The following is a 19729-nucleotide window of genomic DNA, read 5'->3' on the forward strand; positions in this document are numbered from 1 at the left end:
TGAAGATGTAGTACCAGGTGCAGACAGTCTTAGAACACAGTTTGCCTGCTTGACATATTACTTCATTGCTACTCCTTCAATTTTTGAGCACAAAACTCCAGCTAAAAGTTGTTACACAGGATGTGCAATGTGAAAAATCCTAGAAAGAAAATATCAGCTCTTGCACTCTGGCCTGTGCTGATGTGCACAGATTAACTGTTCACTTTGCCAGGCTTGGACTGGTTTTCCAGGATACTGGTCTTGGTGTGATCTCCTGATATTGTACCTCAAGTTGCATAAAAACTAAGCTTGTTTTGCAAAGATATTATCAACACTGTTAGGCTAAGAGCCCTCCTCATGGTTCCTCCTTTGTATTCTTTTTGCACTGGAAATGTAAAATATTCTATTGGTAAAAAAAAAAAAAGCTTTACATGTCATCACAAGTATAATTCATTACTAATGGCACAAAAATGTTCAATAAATATTATCAAGGCTTTCAAAAGCTCATTACAAATTCTTTAAAAATGGAGATAAATTAAAGTGTCTGCCAATATGAACAAAAACACTGCCTGTCTGGCCCCCAGTTTGTCTCCTCCTTGAATGTAATCACTGATTCAAATAGATTTTTATCAGTGTGATGGAACTTCAAAGCTTCCAGAAGAAACATGCAATTTGCCCAAACCTTCCCAAAACATGCAGAACATCCCTGAACACTATCCCTCTTGGTTGCAGGGTGCTCCTATCCCATGTCCAGGTGGAAGATTATTCCCAAACTCCACCCTCAAGCCTGGAGCCTAGCCAAGTAAGTTATAAGCAGACACATTTATCTACCTCGCTTGGTAGCAAGAGGAGAGCTGTCATGATAGTGTAATAGCACCTTTTTACCTTTTATTCAATAGTGATATGGATAGTGTACTTTTTCTTAAATTACACTATGAAGAATTATATGAATACAGTGGCAATTTCTGTTATACTTAAGCAGGCAAATTTCTCTCTACCACATAATTTACAGAACTCAAATTCAATAAAACATTACATGATGGTCCATTACTGTTATCAATTTTGAATAATCCATCTTCATTTTTCATTTTACTGGAAAATAAAGTGTGCCAAAGACAAAGTGGAAGGGGGAAAAAAAAAGTAGTGCCTGAGAAGGTGGTTTGTGTAAACTAAGATTTTGTTTTACAATTACATAGAGCCGTTTAGTGCATCCAAGCATTCTCCTTCGAAATAGCAATTGCCCAGAATTTGCATGAGCACAGTCCTAAATACACAGAAGTTTTCACATATGAGAAAAGGTATTATACATGAAAGAAAGGCAGTACGTCCTGGCAGCTAATATTTTAAACAAGCATGGGGCTCAAGTAGAAATGAGGGAGAGAGAAAGTTAGAAACACTGAGAAATATTCAAAAACCTTCAGATCGAATGTTGTCACTTGTGGGAAAAAGAAAAGTATCAAAATTCAGATATGGAAAGGGAGCAAAACCATTCCTCCTTCTTTCATGCAGTCAGAGCCATAAGGTCACTATAACAGCACCTGAGTCCCTGCAGCAACCTTACAGCTGAAAGTGTGCACAAAGAGAGGCAGGCAGCCCCCAGTTCCAGCTCCAGCCACTACCATGACTAACACAATTCCCTGCTCGTCACCCCACCATGCACCAGGCTAAGCTACACCTTCGAGTCAAATGTCAGGCTGCCTGTGGGAACCCAAGCCTTTCGCCTCCTGACTCATGCTAACATTTAAAAACACACAACAGAAATGGGAGAGGAGTTTATTTATTTGTTTAGGGCTCTGAGGGCAGTTCAGCCCAACAAATGTTGATGCTGCATTTCAGCTCTAAGAACAAAACAGAGTAGAGGAGCTCCCAGTTTAACTTAACATTTGAAACAGCAGGCAGAGTGTCTGCTGATGTGGGGTGGTGGGCAAACACTTTGGGGTTTACCCCAGTGCATCATCACTGTCACCCAATGGCTGCTTGGGGCTACCCAGGGTAGCAAACTGATCACAAATACCATTTTCTGCTCTGCAAAGCACAAGAAATACTAAACTTGCTCTTTCAAGACAGTAGAGGTATCTGCACAGTGCACTGACATCAGCAAAACCAAAATATTATGTTTCTTAATTTGATGAACTGGCAACTGAAACATAAGCGTCTCAATTTACCAAAATTATTCTGGCAGACTGGTAGTCACCTTTGGACACCTTGCTTGAGGTGAAACTCAGATCTGCCAGCACAAGTACTAACTCAATAAAGTTTTCCACAGTGCACTGAAAGGAGGTGCTAACAGGATTCAACCTGTTTCTTTGCATCCAGTGAGCTGGAATCACAACTGCTGAAGGACAAGCAAAACTTCAGATCCCACTGTGCTCTGAAGACTTCCTAGAAGGACCATAGAGAGATTCCTCCTACCAAAACTGCTTCTCCTCCCTGCAACAATTGTCCTACTGTACTTGTATAGATGCGAAGCTTCATTCAAGTTACAGGTATCTGGACTTTGATTAAAGCTTACAAGGCACCTTCCTGAGAATTCAGTTTTGAAATTACCATTTGGAACTTAAGGGTAGGGGGGAAATTATTCAAGAACACATCAAAGTCACACTTTTTCTCAAGGACACGCTTCTAAGGTATAGCTAAGGGGTTTTTTTCCTGCTTTATAGATAATTAGTGAAAAAAGACACTCTAGTTTTCAGAAGTATTTTTGCTAAATCCTTGGATTGTGGAAAGATAGAAATATCTCTAGTTGACATTTTTGCAGTTAAATTAAAAAATCTTGAAAATTAGGATCAAGTGCTGAATTACCACACTATATTGGTAGAAACTTCCCACCCAAAAACCTAAATTCTGTATTGATATTGTGGAGCATAAGTCTGAAAAATAAAAGCATCTTCAACAAATTTCAAAATCCATTTTATTGCCTAAACATTAAGCTAAATCACTCTTAATTTATAGATTGCTTCCTTCCTTAACTTCTACACTGAAAGCAAATCTCTCCCCTCATCTGAGACTGTATCTTGAGACCAGGGTTTTCTTGCACAGAACTCCTAACTGATTTCAGTGAGTTCTTTTGCCTTTAGAAACTGATGGCACGATATGGTCCCTGGAGACGGCTCAAATATGCTTATGACAGTTTCAAAAATGTCAGTGGTAAGCCTGAGTTAGCTTTCTATCTCAGAAAGCAGAATATGAATTTAAACAAGCCTTTTCACTTTTCTAGCCAAAAAAAAAAAAAAAAAAAAAAAAAAAAAGCCAAAACCAGAGAAACAACTTAGGATATTACATCACTATTAGAAAATAACTCCTCAACAGCATCAGTTATTAAAGCACTATCCTAACTTTAGCTCAATGGGATGTATCCTTGAATAAGTTGTGAAGAATTCAACAATACAGCAAGCAGAACAAATTTTAAAAGTTTTTCATGTAAGAATTGCTGTACCTGTGTTTACCCTTGGATATTAGCTGTCACTGTGGGTAAAATTAACAATTTCCAGGTTTGCAAAGGTGAAATGAACCACCAAAAAACTCCTCTGTATTTCAGTAGGGCTTTGCTTCATATGAAAAGTATGCTGAGATATTTATTGGTAAAACTGAGACTGACACTCCCTAGGCTCCTAGTATTTTTCCTTTTATCTCCTTATGTTTGCCACAAAACAGAACAAATACTGCAAAATCTAACCTTGCTAACTGCAAATACTGACTTGGTTAGCAAAAATAGTTTGTAGAATGTAGGGATGCTACTCTGTGTTCTTTCAAATAGATTTGGTTGAAAATTGCAAAAATATATATGAGTATTTAATATCTCTTTAGGGGAATTGTTTTCAGTGTTCATTTTGGAGTTTCCTCCCAGTTCTGGGTCACTCTCAACACATTTAACCAAGATGGTTAATCACAAAGTCTGGGGTAGAATTTAAGTTTAAACAAATATTTAATGACATTTGTAGTAAGAAAAATACATAGCAATACATATTTTAATATATATTTAGTAATTAATTATATTAATTATATTTAGTAATTAATAATAATACTAATATTAAAGAATTTGTATTTGCACTAGAAATCTGGTTCTACAGTTGCATTCATCACATCAAAAAAACATTTCTTCCTATTCTGTCATATAAATTCAGTGTCCAGTCAGAACCAATCATTCTTGTATTTCAGCTAACAAATACTGCTTAGGCACAAAGGACAAGCCAAAAGCTGTATGCAAAACTAACTGACAAAAACTGACCACTTCAGAGGGGGGAAAGTTTAGATAAAACAATGTGCTTTTAGGTAAACCTGAGAAAGAATTAAATATAAAATAAACTTTATTTTCTGAATTACTTGCTTGGCTTTTTGTCCAGGTAAGATGGCAGCTGCAAACCACTGTAACATGAAGCTACTACTATTACTTTAATACTTTAGGGTATTAATAATTAAATTTTTAAACACTGTATTAAACAAGACTCACTTATTCGTAAATATAACAACTGACACTGCCTGGACCTAACTTAATGTAAATAATAATCCCTGCATGAGTTCATGTAACCCATGAAATTTGGTATGAAAGGCCCAGATCTTGAAAACCTCCTCTGCTGTAAAGAGGAAAGACACACACACACAGAGCCCTACAGAGAATTCACACAATGACTCCACTTTCTTTTAGCTAAAGGAGGATGTAAAATATTGTAAGGCAATAGTAATTCAGAACAATTATAAATGACATGCTGGTTCAAACCTGCTACTAGAGCATTTGAAACAGAATGTTTTATTCTCTAACAAAAATGTTTCAAGAGAAGCTCAAATTATGATTTTTTTATTATACTATAATCTACAATGGCAAATTGTTCCCCAAGTATGTGTTTTCATTTAAAAATGTGGAACCCAAAGCAACTTTACCTATGTCTTTTTAAAATATTTCTCATTTTAGAAAGTCCTATTAAAAATATCTTATTTTGTGTTATAACATACTTCTAAAATTTTGAGATCTTTTTATTTGCATCCAATATACTGACATTTCTTCCATAATTTCTGCTTGATTAAATTCCATGCAACATGGCATTAAGTTAAATTCATAGAGCAGAATAAATTATAACAGGGTTAGCTTCTAAAACAGGTGTAAAAAATAACACATTTTAGTGTTACTTATCAGCTTTGCTAGGGCTGGCTTTTTCTGCATTGAAGAGCTGAAGTATATGTTCTGACGTGGACACCGGCAAGCTCAACAACTACTGTTTTTGCAACAAACTACAAAAATACAGGAAGAGAGTAGATGATCTAGAGATAAGGCTTTTAATTTTTAATCTTTTCAGAAGCCTGAAAAGGACTTTCACTGGAAAATAATAAAATGCAAGTACAGATAAAAGACCATCGCCAGTACACCTGTGAAAGAAGACAGGTTGTTTAGTGTGTTTAAGGTACAACTCTACAACACAAAAGGCAAGCTGTTGGGTCATTTTGTGAATGGCTCTGCATAGGGCTGTTCATTTCCTTTACTGGGAAATTCAGCTATTCATATGCCATCAAAACTGGAGAGGAACCATGCTTCCTGCAGGAACAACGGATAGTTCCATCAGTAATGTATCAACATGGACAGTGATCCTTCAAGGAAGCATGGTTCCTTCAGAGGAGCTAAGTGGCGGGGCAGAAATGAGAAGACAGAAGACATTAATTACTAATTAGTGAGAGAAAGAAGGGACTCTTAGACTTTGAAAAAAAAAAAAAAAGAAAAAAGAGGACTGACCTGAGTTCGGTTAAAAGCCACACGTGCAAATACTGCCTGTGAGATTCCTGCTCGTTTCAATTCATCACGGACCCACTGGTAGATTTCGGAAGACACCTCTGTGTTCGTTGAGACCTGCTGCTCCAACGGCTTGTTCATGGATCTACTGACAGGAGGAGGGTGGTTCAAGTACTGTTGGTTTAAGGACTGCTGGGCTAGAAGTCTGTTCACTGCATACTGCTGGTTCAGCAACTGGGCCATTACCAGCTGCTGATTTACCAGCTGAGGGCTAATGGGAGTAGATACAAGTCCAGGGTGCAGGTTTGGAAGTGGGGTCCGAACTGATGGTTGACTACCATGAGAAAGCTGAACAGGAGATGGAGGCTGTTCGGCTGTGTTCCCTGGGACTGGCTGCTGACCGAAGTTGACATGGTTGGCACCTTGCTGGGATAGTTCAGAAAGGCTATCCATCTCAACTACAGCAGAAAAGAAACATTGAAAAGGCCAACATCAGACTGAAAATCACAAACTTTACTGTCCTCACAAGACATGCTAATAAAAATAAACAAATTTAAAATGGTGCAACGCAACCCAACCGTGAGTGGGTTGCTGCGACCCACAGTAACAGACACAGGGGACTTCAGACAAAGCAGTCACCAGCTAGAGATGGGGCAAAGACAAGAGACAAAAACCCACTCTGTGCTGCAGATGATGCAGGTGAAACAGCAAGTGTATCTGTGCAAAGGGTAGGGAGGGCTGTTGTGGGAAAACATGTCCCAGCCAGAGAGAGAGAAGCCCTGGTGATGGGTTTTGCTCCTCCCATGAGGTCCCTGCCATGACATCTGCAGTTCTCAGCCACTGGAAATCTGTAACAAGCAGGGTGAGGTGCAGACCTCCCCATGCTCTGCTAATTTCTAGATGCTGTATCAATTGTATGGGACTGCTAGGAACTAGTATAATTTATGTAAATTACACAGATGGGCTGCTTTATCTTGCAACCATGTATGCATGGTTTTTTTCAGTGACTTGCAACATGGTTGAATTTTTTTCTTATATTAACTCATCTGTCTTTGACACACCCTCCTTTTCAAATAACAGCACAGTTTTTTAAACTACAAGAGTTCTTCCAGTTCCCCTCTTGTGCATGATTAAACAATGTAAAATAATTTTAGGTTGATATAAAGGAGTCTCCTTTTTATCAGCATTAGTAACTTCTTTTATTCTAAAGCTTTCACAGCTCTGGTCTGGAAATACCCTTAAGAAAATAAGATTTATTTAAAAACCAAAAGTCCAGTATTTTCACAAAAGTGTAGCATTTTTTTTTCTTATATTATTAAGGCTTTACTTTTTTTTTAATGCAGTGTCTGAGGTTGTCACAGTAATTATGATCTTTACTAACAGTCATCAGTGCAAGACCACCCTTTCCTCCACAAGGATTGAAGCTGGATGAAGAAATCACCACTTGGCTTCCCACCTACATCCCCATCTTTCTCTCCTGTCCTATCATGGGCAGAAATTCGATAAATAAAAAGCAAGCCAGTTGATTTGCAGAGATCTGGTGTCCATAGCCTGGATCAATACCCAAGCAGAGGCCCTGCTACTCCTCATACAGGTGGCTTTGGGGGCAATGCTGCCTCTTCTGCCAGCAAGAATACACACACATTTTCTACTTGCTGGCTTCACTGACTCCAAGTCAATGGAAGATGAACCTGTCTTGGCAGACCCTATAAGTAAAATTTTGCATGGGTTGCCCCATGCAGGAGCACTGCTGCAAAGGACATGGGGGAGACTGCTGTGGAAAGGTCACTCTCCCCATGTGGTCACTTTGCTGCCTCACACATGCACCACCTGGAACCAAGTAAAGTCTTCCCACTAAATTTGGTGGTCTCAGAAGAAGGGTTCTGTGTTGCATAGAAGGTACAAAGTAGATTAAGGAAAGAAGCTGCTTTTTTTCACTCAGGGAAAGTAGAGATCAACCCAAGTGGGCCATTCACTCGGAACAGTAATTCAAGCAATTATCACAAAAGTGATGCATTGTCTTCATTACAGCCTTAAGCTATAAAAGGCAAGGAACCCGTTTTGGTAGATGAATGATTTTGCTTCAAATACTGAAAGCTAAGTCAAGCTCAAAATTCAATCCAAATTGAGGTCCTATTTCTCCATTCTGTTGAAATCTACGTAGAAATTTTCTGACATAAAGTCTCCAAAATTATGTGAGCAGATTTAAAAAAGATAAAAGGTATCATAGAATTTATAGATTTTTTCCTCCAATAATTTACTTGTGCTTACTACAAGAAGCAAACAATTGCCTCAACAATATTTTAAAATTAATTGAAATTAGGGTCTCAAGGTTAGAGAAAGATATTAATTTCTAAAAAATAACAGCATTCTTGCTGGAAGGCAGTGATAGCTGTAGAAGCCTGTTTCTTTAAATATACATTAGCCAGAGTAAGAAAAAAGTACATACATTAAAAAATCAGTTCGTCACAGTTCCAGGAACAGGTTTTCTAAACAATTATTCTGGGTGGTAGAAGATCTCTAGATTTACAGAATGACAGCTTTACATCTCTGGCAACCCAAGTCAGCTTGGCTGTTTCAATAGCAAATATTTATTTAAATGAATTCTTTCACTATATATGTACTTTCTACATCTACTCATCAAAAGCATCCTAAACTTATCATGAAGGGAACTGGCTTCTTATATGACTGTGACAGACCTCAATGTGACACATAATGGTATGTAACCACCATCAAGGCAATTTTTTTTTTTTGCTTACCCATCATATCTTTTGCCTTCTTGAAATGTTTATACCACCTTCCAAATTCCTGACATTTTGCTGCTGAGACATTTGCATAGTAAGTGCTGTTCACAATGGAAGAAATCATACTCTGTGTGAAAAGGGGAGAAGAAAAAAAAATCTGTAATACAGAGCAGTACAAGTCAAAGCACAAATTATTTCAATTGTTGAACCATTATATTTTTAAAGTTTGAGAACCATATTGCATTTTAAATCCAATCATCCAAAGCCTTTTAAAAAACTCATTAATTGGGCATGAAAACAAACCAAGGTATATTGTAAATGGGAGCAAAAATAGCAGATGTACTAAGGGAAGAACAAAGTTATCGACCAAGAAACATCATGCAATGGGATGGGCTCTGGACAGAAGATGCTAACCTTGAAAGTGAATTTTGTTCATCCTATTTCTGCTTTTAAATTTGATTGACCCTTCACATACCCAGACAGGCATACAATTCCTACACTGCCTTTACAAATGCAAGCAGTGACCCATGTTACCCACATCCAGTTGCTCTGTGCCTCTTATCACAGAGTAGATGCCAAAAAACGATAGGATAAAACTTTATCTGAATGACCTTTGAACAGGATAAAATATGGGGTTTATAGTAGAATAAAATATGTATCTAATAACCCAAAATGAACCCAGCCTTGTTTTTCCTAAACAGGGTATTTTAAGTGATTTGCAAAAACAGGCTTATGAAAAGCTTATTGTCATGTCTAATTCTGTAACTGAATATTAGCTGTAAAATAGACCAAAGGAAAATCGAGATGATTTTTTTCTCAAAGGTTCTCGAGATATCAGATAGCTACAGTGAGAAATTTACCTTCTGCTCAGTTATGACCAGTTTTAAAATAGTAGAATTTACAATGCATAAAACTTTCAGTTCCAGTACATTCTTTTACAAATCAATTAAAACTAAGCCTTGCAAAATGAGATAATGCTCCAATTTGAAAATTATACTCAGTGTATGATGTATAAACAACAAAATTAGCAAATATAATTTCAACAGACTGAACTTTGCCACCCTTTAAATTTCTATGTGGAAAGTAGTTACTTTTGGCTTAACTACAAGAATTGTCCAGTGTATCAAAACAGCAATGACAGTCTAGAAGACAAAGCCTTGATTATTACATTTCTTCACTATTCAGCATGTAACATTTAGATATATTTGTGCTGTCTTAAGAATAATTTAGAGCATCAACCCTTTGTTACACCAACTGCAATAGCCACTGGAAGGAAGATTCTGAAGTAAATATACAATAAATGCTGCTCTAAGTCTTCTTTTAAAAGCCTAGTTCAGTTTCTGACTAAACCTAACTTCATTATTGATCTTAGTGAAGTTCATTATAACCATTTTTTAAGGTATTACTCAGTAGCAAGCTGTTTGTGGAGGCTCAGAACTGCTAGAGTGAGGCAGCATTATTTATGTGCCAAATGTGGATATCCCCTACTCACCAGGCAGGTATTTTAATGTTTCTCCAAATCACCAAAATTCTTGCTATTTCCGAAACTAGCTAGAAGCCTTTTCACTTTCTAAAAGGAAAGTGAAATTTTACAGACTACCACAAGCCTAGACTGAATGACCAGAACCAAGCTCAACTAAACCCAATTTCAACTTCCAGTATAACAACAGTATACTTAATGTCTAATATTTACAAAATTATCTTTGAGCCCTTTTATAGATGAAACCATCTTAAACATGGGCACATGGTACATAAGGTATGATTTTAAAAGTCCTGTGGATGTGAAATGGCAAATTATATGACTGCACAGACTACTTGTAGAAACTGCAGATCTGTATGGGCAAAATGGGGAACTGCACCTGTCAGAGCCCATCATCCCCAGCTCATGTGTATTTTGTCAATGTCATTTAGACTTCAAAGTGGGTTTCTCTTCCTTTATGTTCTCCTGCCCAACTAACTTAAAGTATGAAAACATGTATATTAATTTTAGTAAATTACCTATTACTGAGCATGTTTGTCTAAGATTTCCTAGTGCTCCCTTCCATGTCATTTTGCAAAAACTATACACAAATGACATGGCAGTTTGCAACACATCCCCTGCTTCTTCAGGAATAAATTTAATGAAGTTACTATACAACCAAATAGGGGACTGGTCTGTTTAAGAAACACTGCTGAGAATTTTAGCTTCTCTGACACAATGTGAATTTCAAGCTTTGATGGCTAACACTGCAATGTTACTCCTGCTATTCAAAGTAGATTAAAAAAAAAAAAAAAAAAAAGACAGACATTATAAACACATTTTAAAATGAAAATTATCCTGCATTTTCTTTGAGAACACTTGAATGTTTGCATGAAGTGATATTACCTACGCTAAGAATCCTCATCAGGAGGAATCAATGATTTATTTACTAATTCACTGAAGGCAAAATTTTACAAGCCAGATAAAATATTATTACCTTGTTAACTCAGAAAATATCTTGACAACACTGAATTTCATTGTTTCTATGTGTTATTTATTATCATCAAACGTGCAGTCACATCAGTGCAGAGAGATGAACTTGGCTATAGAAATTTCCTATTGCTACAGAATTCCTGTACATTTTAATGCCAATCTATATATATAAATGTCTGGTATGCTTATGGCCTAAAATTTAAGATTAACCCCATGAGTCAGTGGTCTTCAGAGATTCACTATCTAAACTGAAGGCATATTGAAGCTTTTCATACTACCTGGGTCATTACACTTGAGGAGTTTCCTATGTCTTAAATTACCAATAATCAAAATTATTGTATTTGAAGCACATCATATCCTGGTACTACTGCACATATCCTCCTTATCTGTGAGGCACAGAGGCAGATGCCTTCCACTCACAAAGATGAATATAAATATATCATACAAATATTCAAATGCATCACATGCATCACTCATAATCAGATTTCTTTTTCACATGTTGCAAAGAAAATTGAGAGAATGCAAAAACTGGTCACAGATATGCAATCTTAACTTATCTGCCTGTAGTTTATCCATGAAAGTCAGCTGTGAGCCTTCAAGATCTCAAATTTCCCTCTTTCCCCTGTCCCATGTTTCCCTCCCCCCAACCACATCACTTGCAGTCGTGTTCTGAGAGTCGGGAGATCTCATCTGAAATGGTGCCACCTTCACAGAAATCCCACTATTCTGGAATGATACCATCTGCTGCAGCCCAAGTGCTCTTTTTTTAGCCAAATAAGTTAATTATAATTAGGCATCCAACAACTGTGTGAAGGTAGGGGTAGAATTTGTTCTGAGGTTCAGCTGAGGTTCACCCAGCGTAGATTGAACCAAATCCCATTTTCTCTGGAAGATTAAATACCAGAGATTAAATACCAGACACCATCTTTTTCTCAAAGAAGTTGGGGAACTCCCTAGGGAAATATCATAGATCTCAAGCAGGAGTTGTTTCATATGCCCATCAAACAAAACCCAGTAAAATGGTAGCATCAGACACCTTTTGTTTTGTGCCAGAATCTAACGCAAGGTGCATCCTGCAAGATACGGGAAGGACCCGAGCCTTTCATGCCGGCTCGTTGCTGCAGCCACCGCTGCAGGTGCTTCAAGGGAGGCATTTCTGAGTCATTGCCTCTAACACTGCTCTTCAACCAGGTGAAGTGTTGCTCGATCATCGCTAAAAGTATACTGTTGTCCTTTTTGCAAAACAACAAAAACAATGTTAATCAGGTTAATTCAATCATCTAAACCAAAACTGTTCATGCTTTTCTGCCAAATCAACCAACCACAGCAAAATCTGTTATCAGTGATTGCTCAGCTTCCAGTCAAAAAAGCTTTTAACCCCCACAGTCCCAAAACTTCCCCTAAATAACCTTAAAATTATTTTTATATGGGCGGAATAAGGTTGTTTTCATGCCTCATGAAGGGGTACTTGGGCAGCAGTATTTACACAGAGCAAATACATGCTAACAGACTTAGCAGAGAGCAACAGACACAGCAGCTTGCTAGAACAACTCGGCTGAATTAGATATCAGGGATTCCTTTGCAAATTAAACATTTTTCTCAAAAGAAGCACTGTAACCAAAACTTATTTAGGCCTTCCAGGTTGTTTAACTAGGAAAAAAAAATCTGAGCTTTTTTGCAACTCATTCATTGGTGTTTAAAGCTTCAAGCCTGCTCAGTGAAAGGGGCAAGGGCTGCAACAACTTATTTACACAATTATCTAAATACGATTAAACAGCTGATGGACAAATATTAAACTGGAAAATGTATAGTCATTTCAGCTTAATGTAATCCCCTTTCTGTAAACACCCAAGACGATTTTTTTTCAACCAGAACAGTCCTGACATCTCATAAGCCTAAGGGTGAATAGCAAGAGATTGTTTTTGATAGTTATAAATATTCAAAAGACATGCAGACCATCTGCTTTCATAATACAGGTAAAGCAAGACTGAAATGGTGACTGCTGTATAAAAATGGTTCTTTTAACAAAGTCTTCCTCTCCTCGAAAACTATAAAGACAGATGTCAAAAACTGTTTACACAGGGTAATCAGGAGCGTGCAAAATGTAATATTCCTTTTACACACAGTGCTTGCTAAAGAGATTTTTTTTTCTTTTTCTTCCCATCTGTGTGTTGCAACACATTTCTACAAGTTAAAAACATTTTTTCAAACAGAGATCTCATGAATACCCAAAAACATGCTATCTGGTTTCTGAATGCTAATTAATTTCAACTAAGGAATCTGATTTTTTTTTTTCTGTAGAAAGGAATGCATGCTTTTGAAATGGAGTACTTCAACAATGACAGACACTGAAAACAGAACACCCCACAAGTTTAATTTTGCACTAGTTTGACACTGGCTATTTCCACAACTGTTTTACATTCAAACCTGCATCTGCTAAATCTGGCTATAAGACAGGCAGCAACTATCCTCTCACTTTTCAAATGAGATTTTATTTACATTTTACTATTTATCAAGGTTTTCAGTATAAAGGCTTGTAACAACATAATGGTTTTGTAAAGTGATAAGTTGAAGATACCTCATCATACAGGCAGAGTATGAACAGTGCTGCCCATAAACCCTACAGTCAATTTTCAGAGCTGAAACACTAATCTTGACAGTACCCTTTTAATGTATTATATTAATGGTACAGAGGCGTTAAGCACCTTTTTTATAATTCTCAATAAAATGAACATTTACTGAACAATCTGTCAAACCACTGGCTCCATTTTTTAAAGCCAAACTTTTAAGGCTTCATTCTATTTTGTCTCCCATAAATCCTCTGCTTTACATCCCTAGACACCAGCAGGGAAGCATGTTCCAATGCTGCAAACTTAACATGGCTTTAAAAAAAAAAATAAAAGAGAAAAGCTATGAGCCTTTGTCCCTAGACCTAGTTTGAATAGTGATAAAGTTGCAGAACAGAACTTAAAGATTTGGGGGCAGATGGGAGGGGGGGAATCTTTTCAGAAAGGACAGAGGAACTTTGTTTCCCCTATTCTAGCCACTATCAGTGGCTTTTGTTTGCGTGGAAATAGCAAGCATCAGTTCTAACAGACACCGAACTCTTACGAGTGCTTATTTCTCAGGAGGCTCCACGTTAACATTTTTCAAATGAGAATGGAACATTCAAGCCCCAACCAGATAACACAAGATTATCCCCAAATCAAAAGGTTTTAGCCTGCCTGAGCCTATACCAGCCCACGTACTGCAAAAAAACCAACCAGGGCAAAATGTCGTTCCTAGTGTTCTGGCAGGGCAGAGAAATATCATCTGCCATTCTGAATAAAAGCAGACCAAATATATCTAGCCACTAGCTGTTTTTTGGGCAAGAAATCCTGACACAAACAGTTTAACTGTGTACAAAGAATTATGCTAAATTCCTTGGTCCATTAGCTTAGACTATAGCAAATAATGCAACGGAATTTGTTGTCATATGCCCTATAAACATGTAGGATCTAGGAAAAACCCACAGATGGGCAGAGAAGAAAAAAACTTTTGTTTGTGCCTTTGGCATTGCACTTGGATGGCTATCTGACCTCCATACTGTTGCCAGGGTCAGGAGAATAAGGATCTGCATGGCAAATGCTGGGCATATAAGTTAAAACTGAGTAAAAGGCAGATTTACAGTGATGGCACAGGCCTTTCTTCCAATACATTACTATGCCTTTCATCTTTTCTCCTATCCTTGAAAAACTGAAATTATCTCCTCCTCCTTTTCTGCCTTATGTTGTCTTTAAGTATTATAAATGTATGTATTAATGTAAACATAGAGCTACATTGGTATAATGAGGGAAGATGTAAAACTAAAGGAACCCAAATTATATATACATACATACACATATATTTATATATGGATAGAAATATACCCACACATGGGAAGATTTCAAAAATCAGAAATGAAGATTCAGCATCTGAAGGAACTGATCCTTGCACTATTTTTACCATTCTGTAATGTAAATTCCCAGTTGCTGCATGACAGAGCAGCATTCTCCCAATGTTTTCCGAGCATCTCCCACTGATAGATATAAATAAAGCTCAAATAAAAGCTGCTTCCCAAGATACTACTCTTATATCTACAAAGGTTAAAAGCTTAAAAGAGAGAAAGATAGGTAGGTGGGAAATGTTAATTCAGATTTGAAGAACTTCATAACTGCGTTACAAGCTTCATGGCACAGTGCCTTAGACTTAAAAAAAAAAGGAAAGAAAGAAAGAAAATGAAGTCACAACCCCAACCTATAAAAGATAAGGAGACATAACGCATTTTCGTCTTTATTGTCAGATGTCCAACACAAATCTTTTTAAGAATCCTGATTTTACTGCATACGATTTGTAAATGGCAGATACTTAGTAGTAAAAGTCCTGGCTAAACCCTTCCTAAAAACAACTTGGATAAAATATAGAATGCAAAATAACCAGTATTTAATAAGTTAATTCTTGGTTTACTTCACAGAATAAAAAATGAAATTGAGGGGTGAGTTATTACACCCTAAGATTTTGATTATGCAAGTGCCTTTGCCAGCAGAGCTCTGAAATTTGAGAGTTCCACGGGTAAGAAATGTGCTATCCATTTCAGCCAGGAATCCATTTGAAAGAGCTGTTATGAAATTAATAGATTGCTTTAAACTTCTCCTTCAGCTTGAGCTGGGGATGCAAGTTTTCAGAAGCTCTCCCCACTGGTGCCCACCACAACACCATCTTGGGGTGTACAGGCAGAATTTCTGCTGGATGAAGACAAACCCAGATGCCATGTGCTGGACTTTAAGTCCACAGAATCAGAATTAAATTATTCCAGGGCAAGATCTATCCCTCCTTACAAGCTTCATGTTGTGACAGCCTCAGCCTCTCTCCAGAAGGCTGCTGTTCCTACACTAGGATATTTACTACATGAAGCCTGTGCTCCTGCAGTCACCTCTTCTTGGGATGCAATGAATGGGACTAGGGGAAACTAGAAACCAAGAGGACAATTAAATAATCCAACATACAAACCAGCATTTCTTCTATGGAAATAAAGAGGTAGGTGGGGTCTTGGAGATCTCAGACTGGTTTGGTGAAAATGAGACACCTTCAGCATTCCTCTCTGGTGGATTGCTTTTCTTCCCACTCACTCTGTTTCAGCTAGGTCAGAGTGCTTCTGCCTTGTTTCCTATCCACTTGTCCTAATGAAAGTGCTTTCAAATACTAACCTAAATGCAAATCCTTTGTGTGATACAAGACATTTTAGACCTATTGATGCATTAAAGTCAGCTTTCTGTGTGCTAAAATTTTCTACAAAACTGCAGTATATACATTCTCCTGATAGAGATGTTGATAATTGCTCTTCCTTCACTCAGCCACAATGTTTCTTTTAATTTCAGTTTTTGCTTAATATTACGCACCACGTTAAGGAATATTTCCTTGCTGGGAAATAGGATATGATTTTCAGCAAGTCTCTTCTCGGATTCCACTGTTCTGCTAAGCAAAGCATCAGATGTCTGGCATGAAGCTGAGCCCTAAGGCACAATGTCCAGACAAGAAGTCATCAGACTCAGTAGCACTAACAGTTGTCTTGCTGAATTTCTTTTGGTGTTAAGGATAAGCCTTTCCTTTGATTTCTTTTCCATTTTCTACATAAGTTTTTGCAGATTTTTAAAGTCAAAAGAGGCCATTTTGAGCATCCATTTTGGAATCTACATAAAATGATACCCTAGAACTTCATCTAGTAATTTCTGAGTTCAGCCAAGTTATCAGTGGCTGAGCTAGAGAATTCATCAAGTATTTATCTAAAGACTTCTTGTGCTATGTGTTCCACCACATTCATTGTAATCTCTTTCTGTAACCTCTAAATATACCTTTTATGCATCTTCTTTCTTTTTTAAAATTTATGACTAGCTATTTGAACTTCATTGATTTCTGCTCCTAGTGAGTGCATTTTTCATGCCTCTGATTGCTTCCTTAAACACCCCTCTAGTGCCAAATGTAACATCCCTTATTTATCCTTTGTTTAAATAGTTAAGTCTCAGATTTACTGTTTTAGGTCACATGCCTCTTTATGAACCACATGCACATCTGATTATTCTTAATCATATAGACCCAAATTCTATGAGGGATGTGCTACTAAAAGCACATGAACACACTTCTTTCTATACTGAGAAAAACACAAAAATTTGTCAGGAGAAAAGTAATTTACAGCATGAAATTCACTATGGGTTCTTAACTTTTGCTATGTAAGATGGTAAAGGTGACATTGTAAGCAGCTGTGTTAGCCAAGGTCCAAGTTTTGCCTCTTAGCTGCTATCTTTCACTAGTAAGACTTTGTGAAAAGTACAAATGCTCTGAAGAACTCATAAAAAAAGATCCAAGATTCAATGAAGGTATCTCAGAAGAGAAATGTTCCAGCTAGCTTTCCATGAGGAATATGTATGTACTCTTTATAGTTCTATTTACTAAATTTTTCTTGAGTACTCATTGCATTAAAATATATAAATTTTAAAAACCAAAAAAATTAGCTGAATTAGACTTAGCACACAAAGATCCTTCTTACAAGAAGTGCAGAGTGAGGAACACACCTTTAGGAACTTGGAGATGTGCGAGCTGGCACATATATCTTGGTGGAATTTTATTGCAATATATATATGCAAATATATAAATACACACACGACCCTTAAAATTCTAAGAAAGTCCCAATATACTGATTCAAATACAAACACCTTAATTAAACTTATGGAGCTGAAACCTTCTCTCTGGCTCCACAAAGGCCATTGATTCCAATATCCTCTGCATGTGTCTCAGTTTTTCATCATCACAAAACCCATCCTTCTCCCTGACAGTTTACTGTAAATTATCAAATCCCTTGGAACAGGGGCACAGTCAAACACACTTTCCCCTCTTCTAGTCCAAGTTTATAGAAGAACTGCAGTTCTAAGTGTAGGAAATCTTAGTACTTAAAACACAAAATAAAAATAAATGAGACAGGTATATATGAGGAGAACATGTCATCCTTTCCCACTTCTGGGGAACAGAACTTTTCACTTTTAAGCAGTTTATTCCATGGCTTCAAGTGAGGCACAGCTGAGGTTGCCACTGTCCTGAAAAACCTGTCCTCTGATCACTGCTGCAAGGCACCAGTGGAATCTGATACCATTTGTGCTGCTCTTAAGGAAGTGTCCAGGGAAAGACAGACAAAGCTCACCCTCGCCTTAGGGTTCTCCTACCACAGTTCTTGGATATAAAAAGGAAGAACTTAATTACTAATTAAAAAAGAAAAAAGTGGTGATGGTGAGGGAGCAATCTTTCAGACTTTTGCTCAGTCTGAGAAACTCCTCTCTTTTCTTCTAAGTTATGATTATAGTGAAGCAATGAGTCCGGTCTGACAAGGTGAGAGTTGCATGTCTCTGAACATTGCCTCTCAACAAGTGGGTCCTGTTTGCTTCTGCTCCTGCCAGGTAAAAATTATTACCAATGCAAGTGATTTTTCCCTGGTGCATCTTTATGCCTACACCCCTGCGTCCCCTAACACAGATGTACCTCAGCTTCAAATCTGCTGACAGTGACGCTGCAGCACCTACAGAATTTGCTCAGCTTTTGGGTAGGTTTTATAACCACGCTGATCCCTGTGCCTCCCACCACTGCTAGTAATAACTGAACCAGTCAGAGAAGGTCTCTGCAAACCAGTCACAGCAGTGATTAAGATGCAGACATACGTATCTCCTCGCCCTTTAAATAGAAGGCTTAATTGGCGATGTGGATAGCAGCTTTCTAATGGACAGAAATTAAACTCCATTTAATTCCTGAGGAGACACTTCCAATGCACAAGGTTTACCACACATTTGGAGTGGGGAGGGAGGGGGGAAGGAAAGAGCCGCATGCACAACTCTCTCTACCTCTGACAATCACTGAGGAAAAGCAACATGAGGACCAGAATGGCATAAGTGTGGCAGGTGTGAATTGACCTGCACTGGCAAAGCTGCGAGCTGGGAAAGTTGCAAATCACATGATTGTGCAATACTTGGCTCCAGTCAGTGCTATCGTGTTCTTTATTAAAAAAAAAAAAAAAAAAAAAAAAATCTTAAAGACATGTACATCAAGTTAAGGGATTAACTGTCAAGTGACATTACTGAAAATAGAGACAATATATTTCTTTATTGTTAATGAAATTCAGTTAAAAGTGAAGGAAGTGATAAAGAATGTACTGTTTTGTAATGTATTTTACATAAGAACGTAATATAGAAAGGGAAGTGCAATTAAATCTTAATGTGGACTTTTTTATTTTTAGTTTATCATCTGGTTTACATTTTGAGCCCCTTTGCAGCAGTAAATTATGCTGGCATTTCTTAGGGAATAGCTGCCATGTTAATTTAGTTTAATAAAATAACTGACAGAAAAGGGGAAAAAGAAGCAAGAAAAGACAGTAGCCCCCCACACACACACTCCTTATCTTTAGCTAAGTATTCAAATGCTTTCTATATGAATTGTCCGTGGTCCAACTCCAGTACCATGTAATAATACAATACATTACAACACAGTACAATACAATCTTGGGTTTCTGTAGCGCCCTTCATGCAAGCATCCCAGGGTGCTTTACAATCATTATGAGTTAAAATTAAAACTGAAGCACATACAATTCCTAATAGAATCATTTTAAAAATGCTAAACAGAACAAATAACTTTTAAGTCTAGATTTAAAAGTCCCAACTGCCAAGCTTTCCTTACTTCAATTGGCAATGAGCTCCAAAGCTAGAGAGCAAAGTGACTAAAGGCTCTCTCATGTTATGTTAAAGGATCTCTCATGTTGTTTATACTTTTGCAGTATTCCAC

The 19729-nt window shown here is 37.4% G+C and overlaps 1 protein-coding gene across 8 annotated transcripts in view; it reads right to left on the reverse strand.

The window, feature by feature from the left end:
* SATB1 (SATB homeobox 1) overlaps positions 1 to 19729 on the reverse strand; it is a 92182-nt gene that overhangs the window by 37927 nt on the left and 34526 nt on the right. For all 8 annotated transcript variants that reach the window (XM_079300631.1, XM_079300637.1, XM_079300633.1 and 5 more), the window contains 2 exons: positions 8458 to 8569; positions 5702 to 6156 (listed from right to left, as the gene is read on the reverse strand). In XM_079300631.1, coding sequence (XP_079156757.1) covers positions 5702 to 6156; positions 8458 to 8569 — 567 coding nt within the window. The remainder of the gene's footprint in view (positions 1 to 5701; positions 6157 to 8457; positions 8570 to 19729) is intronic.

Source organism: Erithacus rubecula, assembly GCF_903797595.1.
Source record: "Erithacus rubecula genome assembly, chromosome: 3".
Lineage (NCBI taxonomy): Eukaryota > Metazoa > Chordata > Aves > Passeriformes > Muscicapidae > Erithacus > Erithacus rubecula.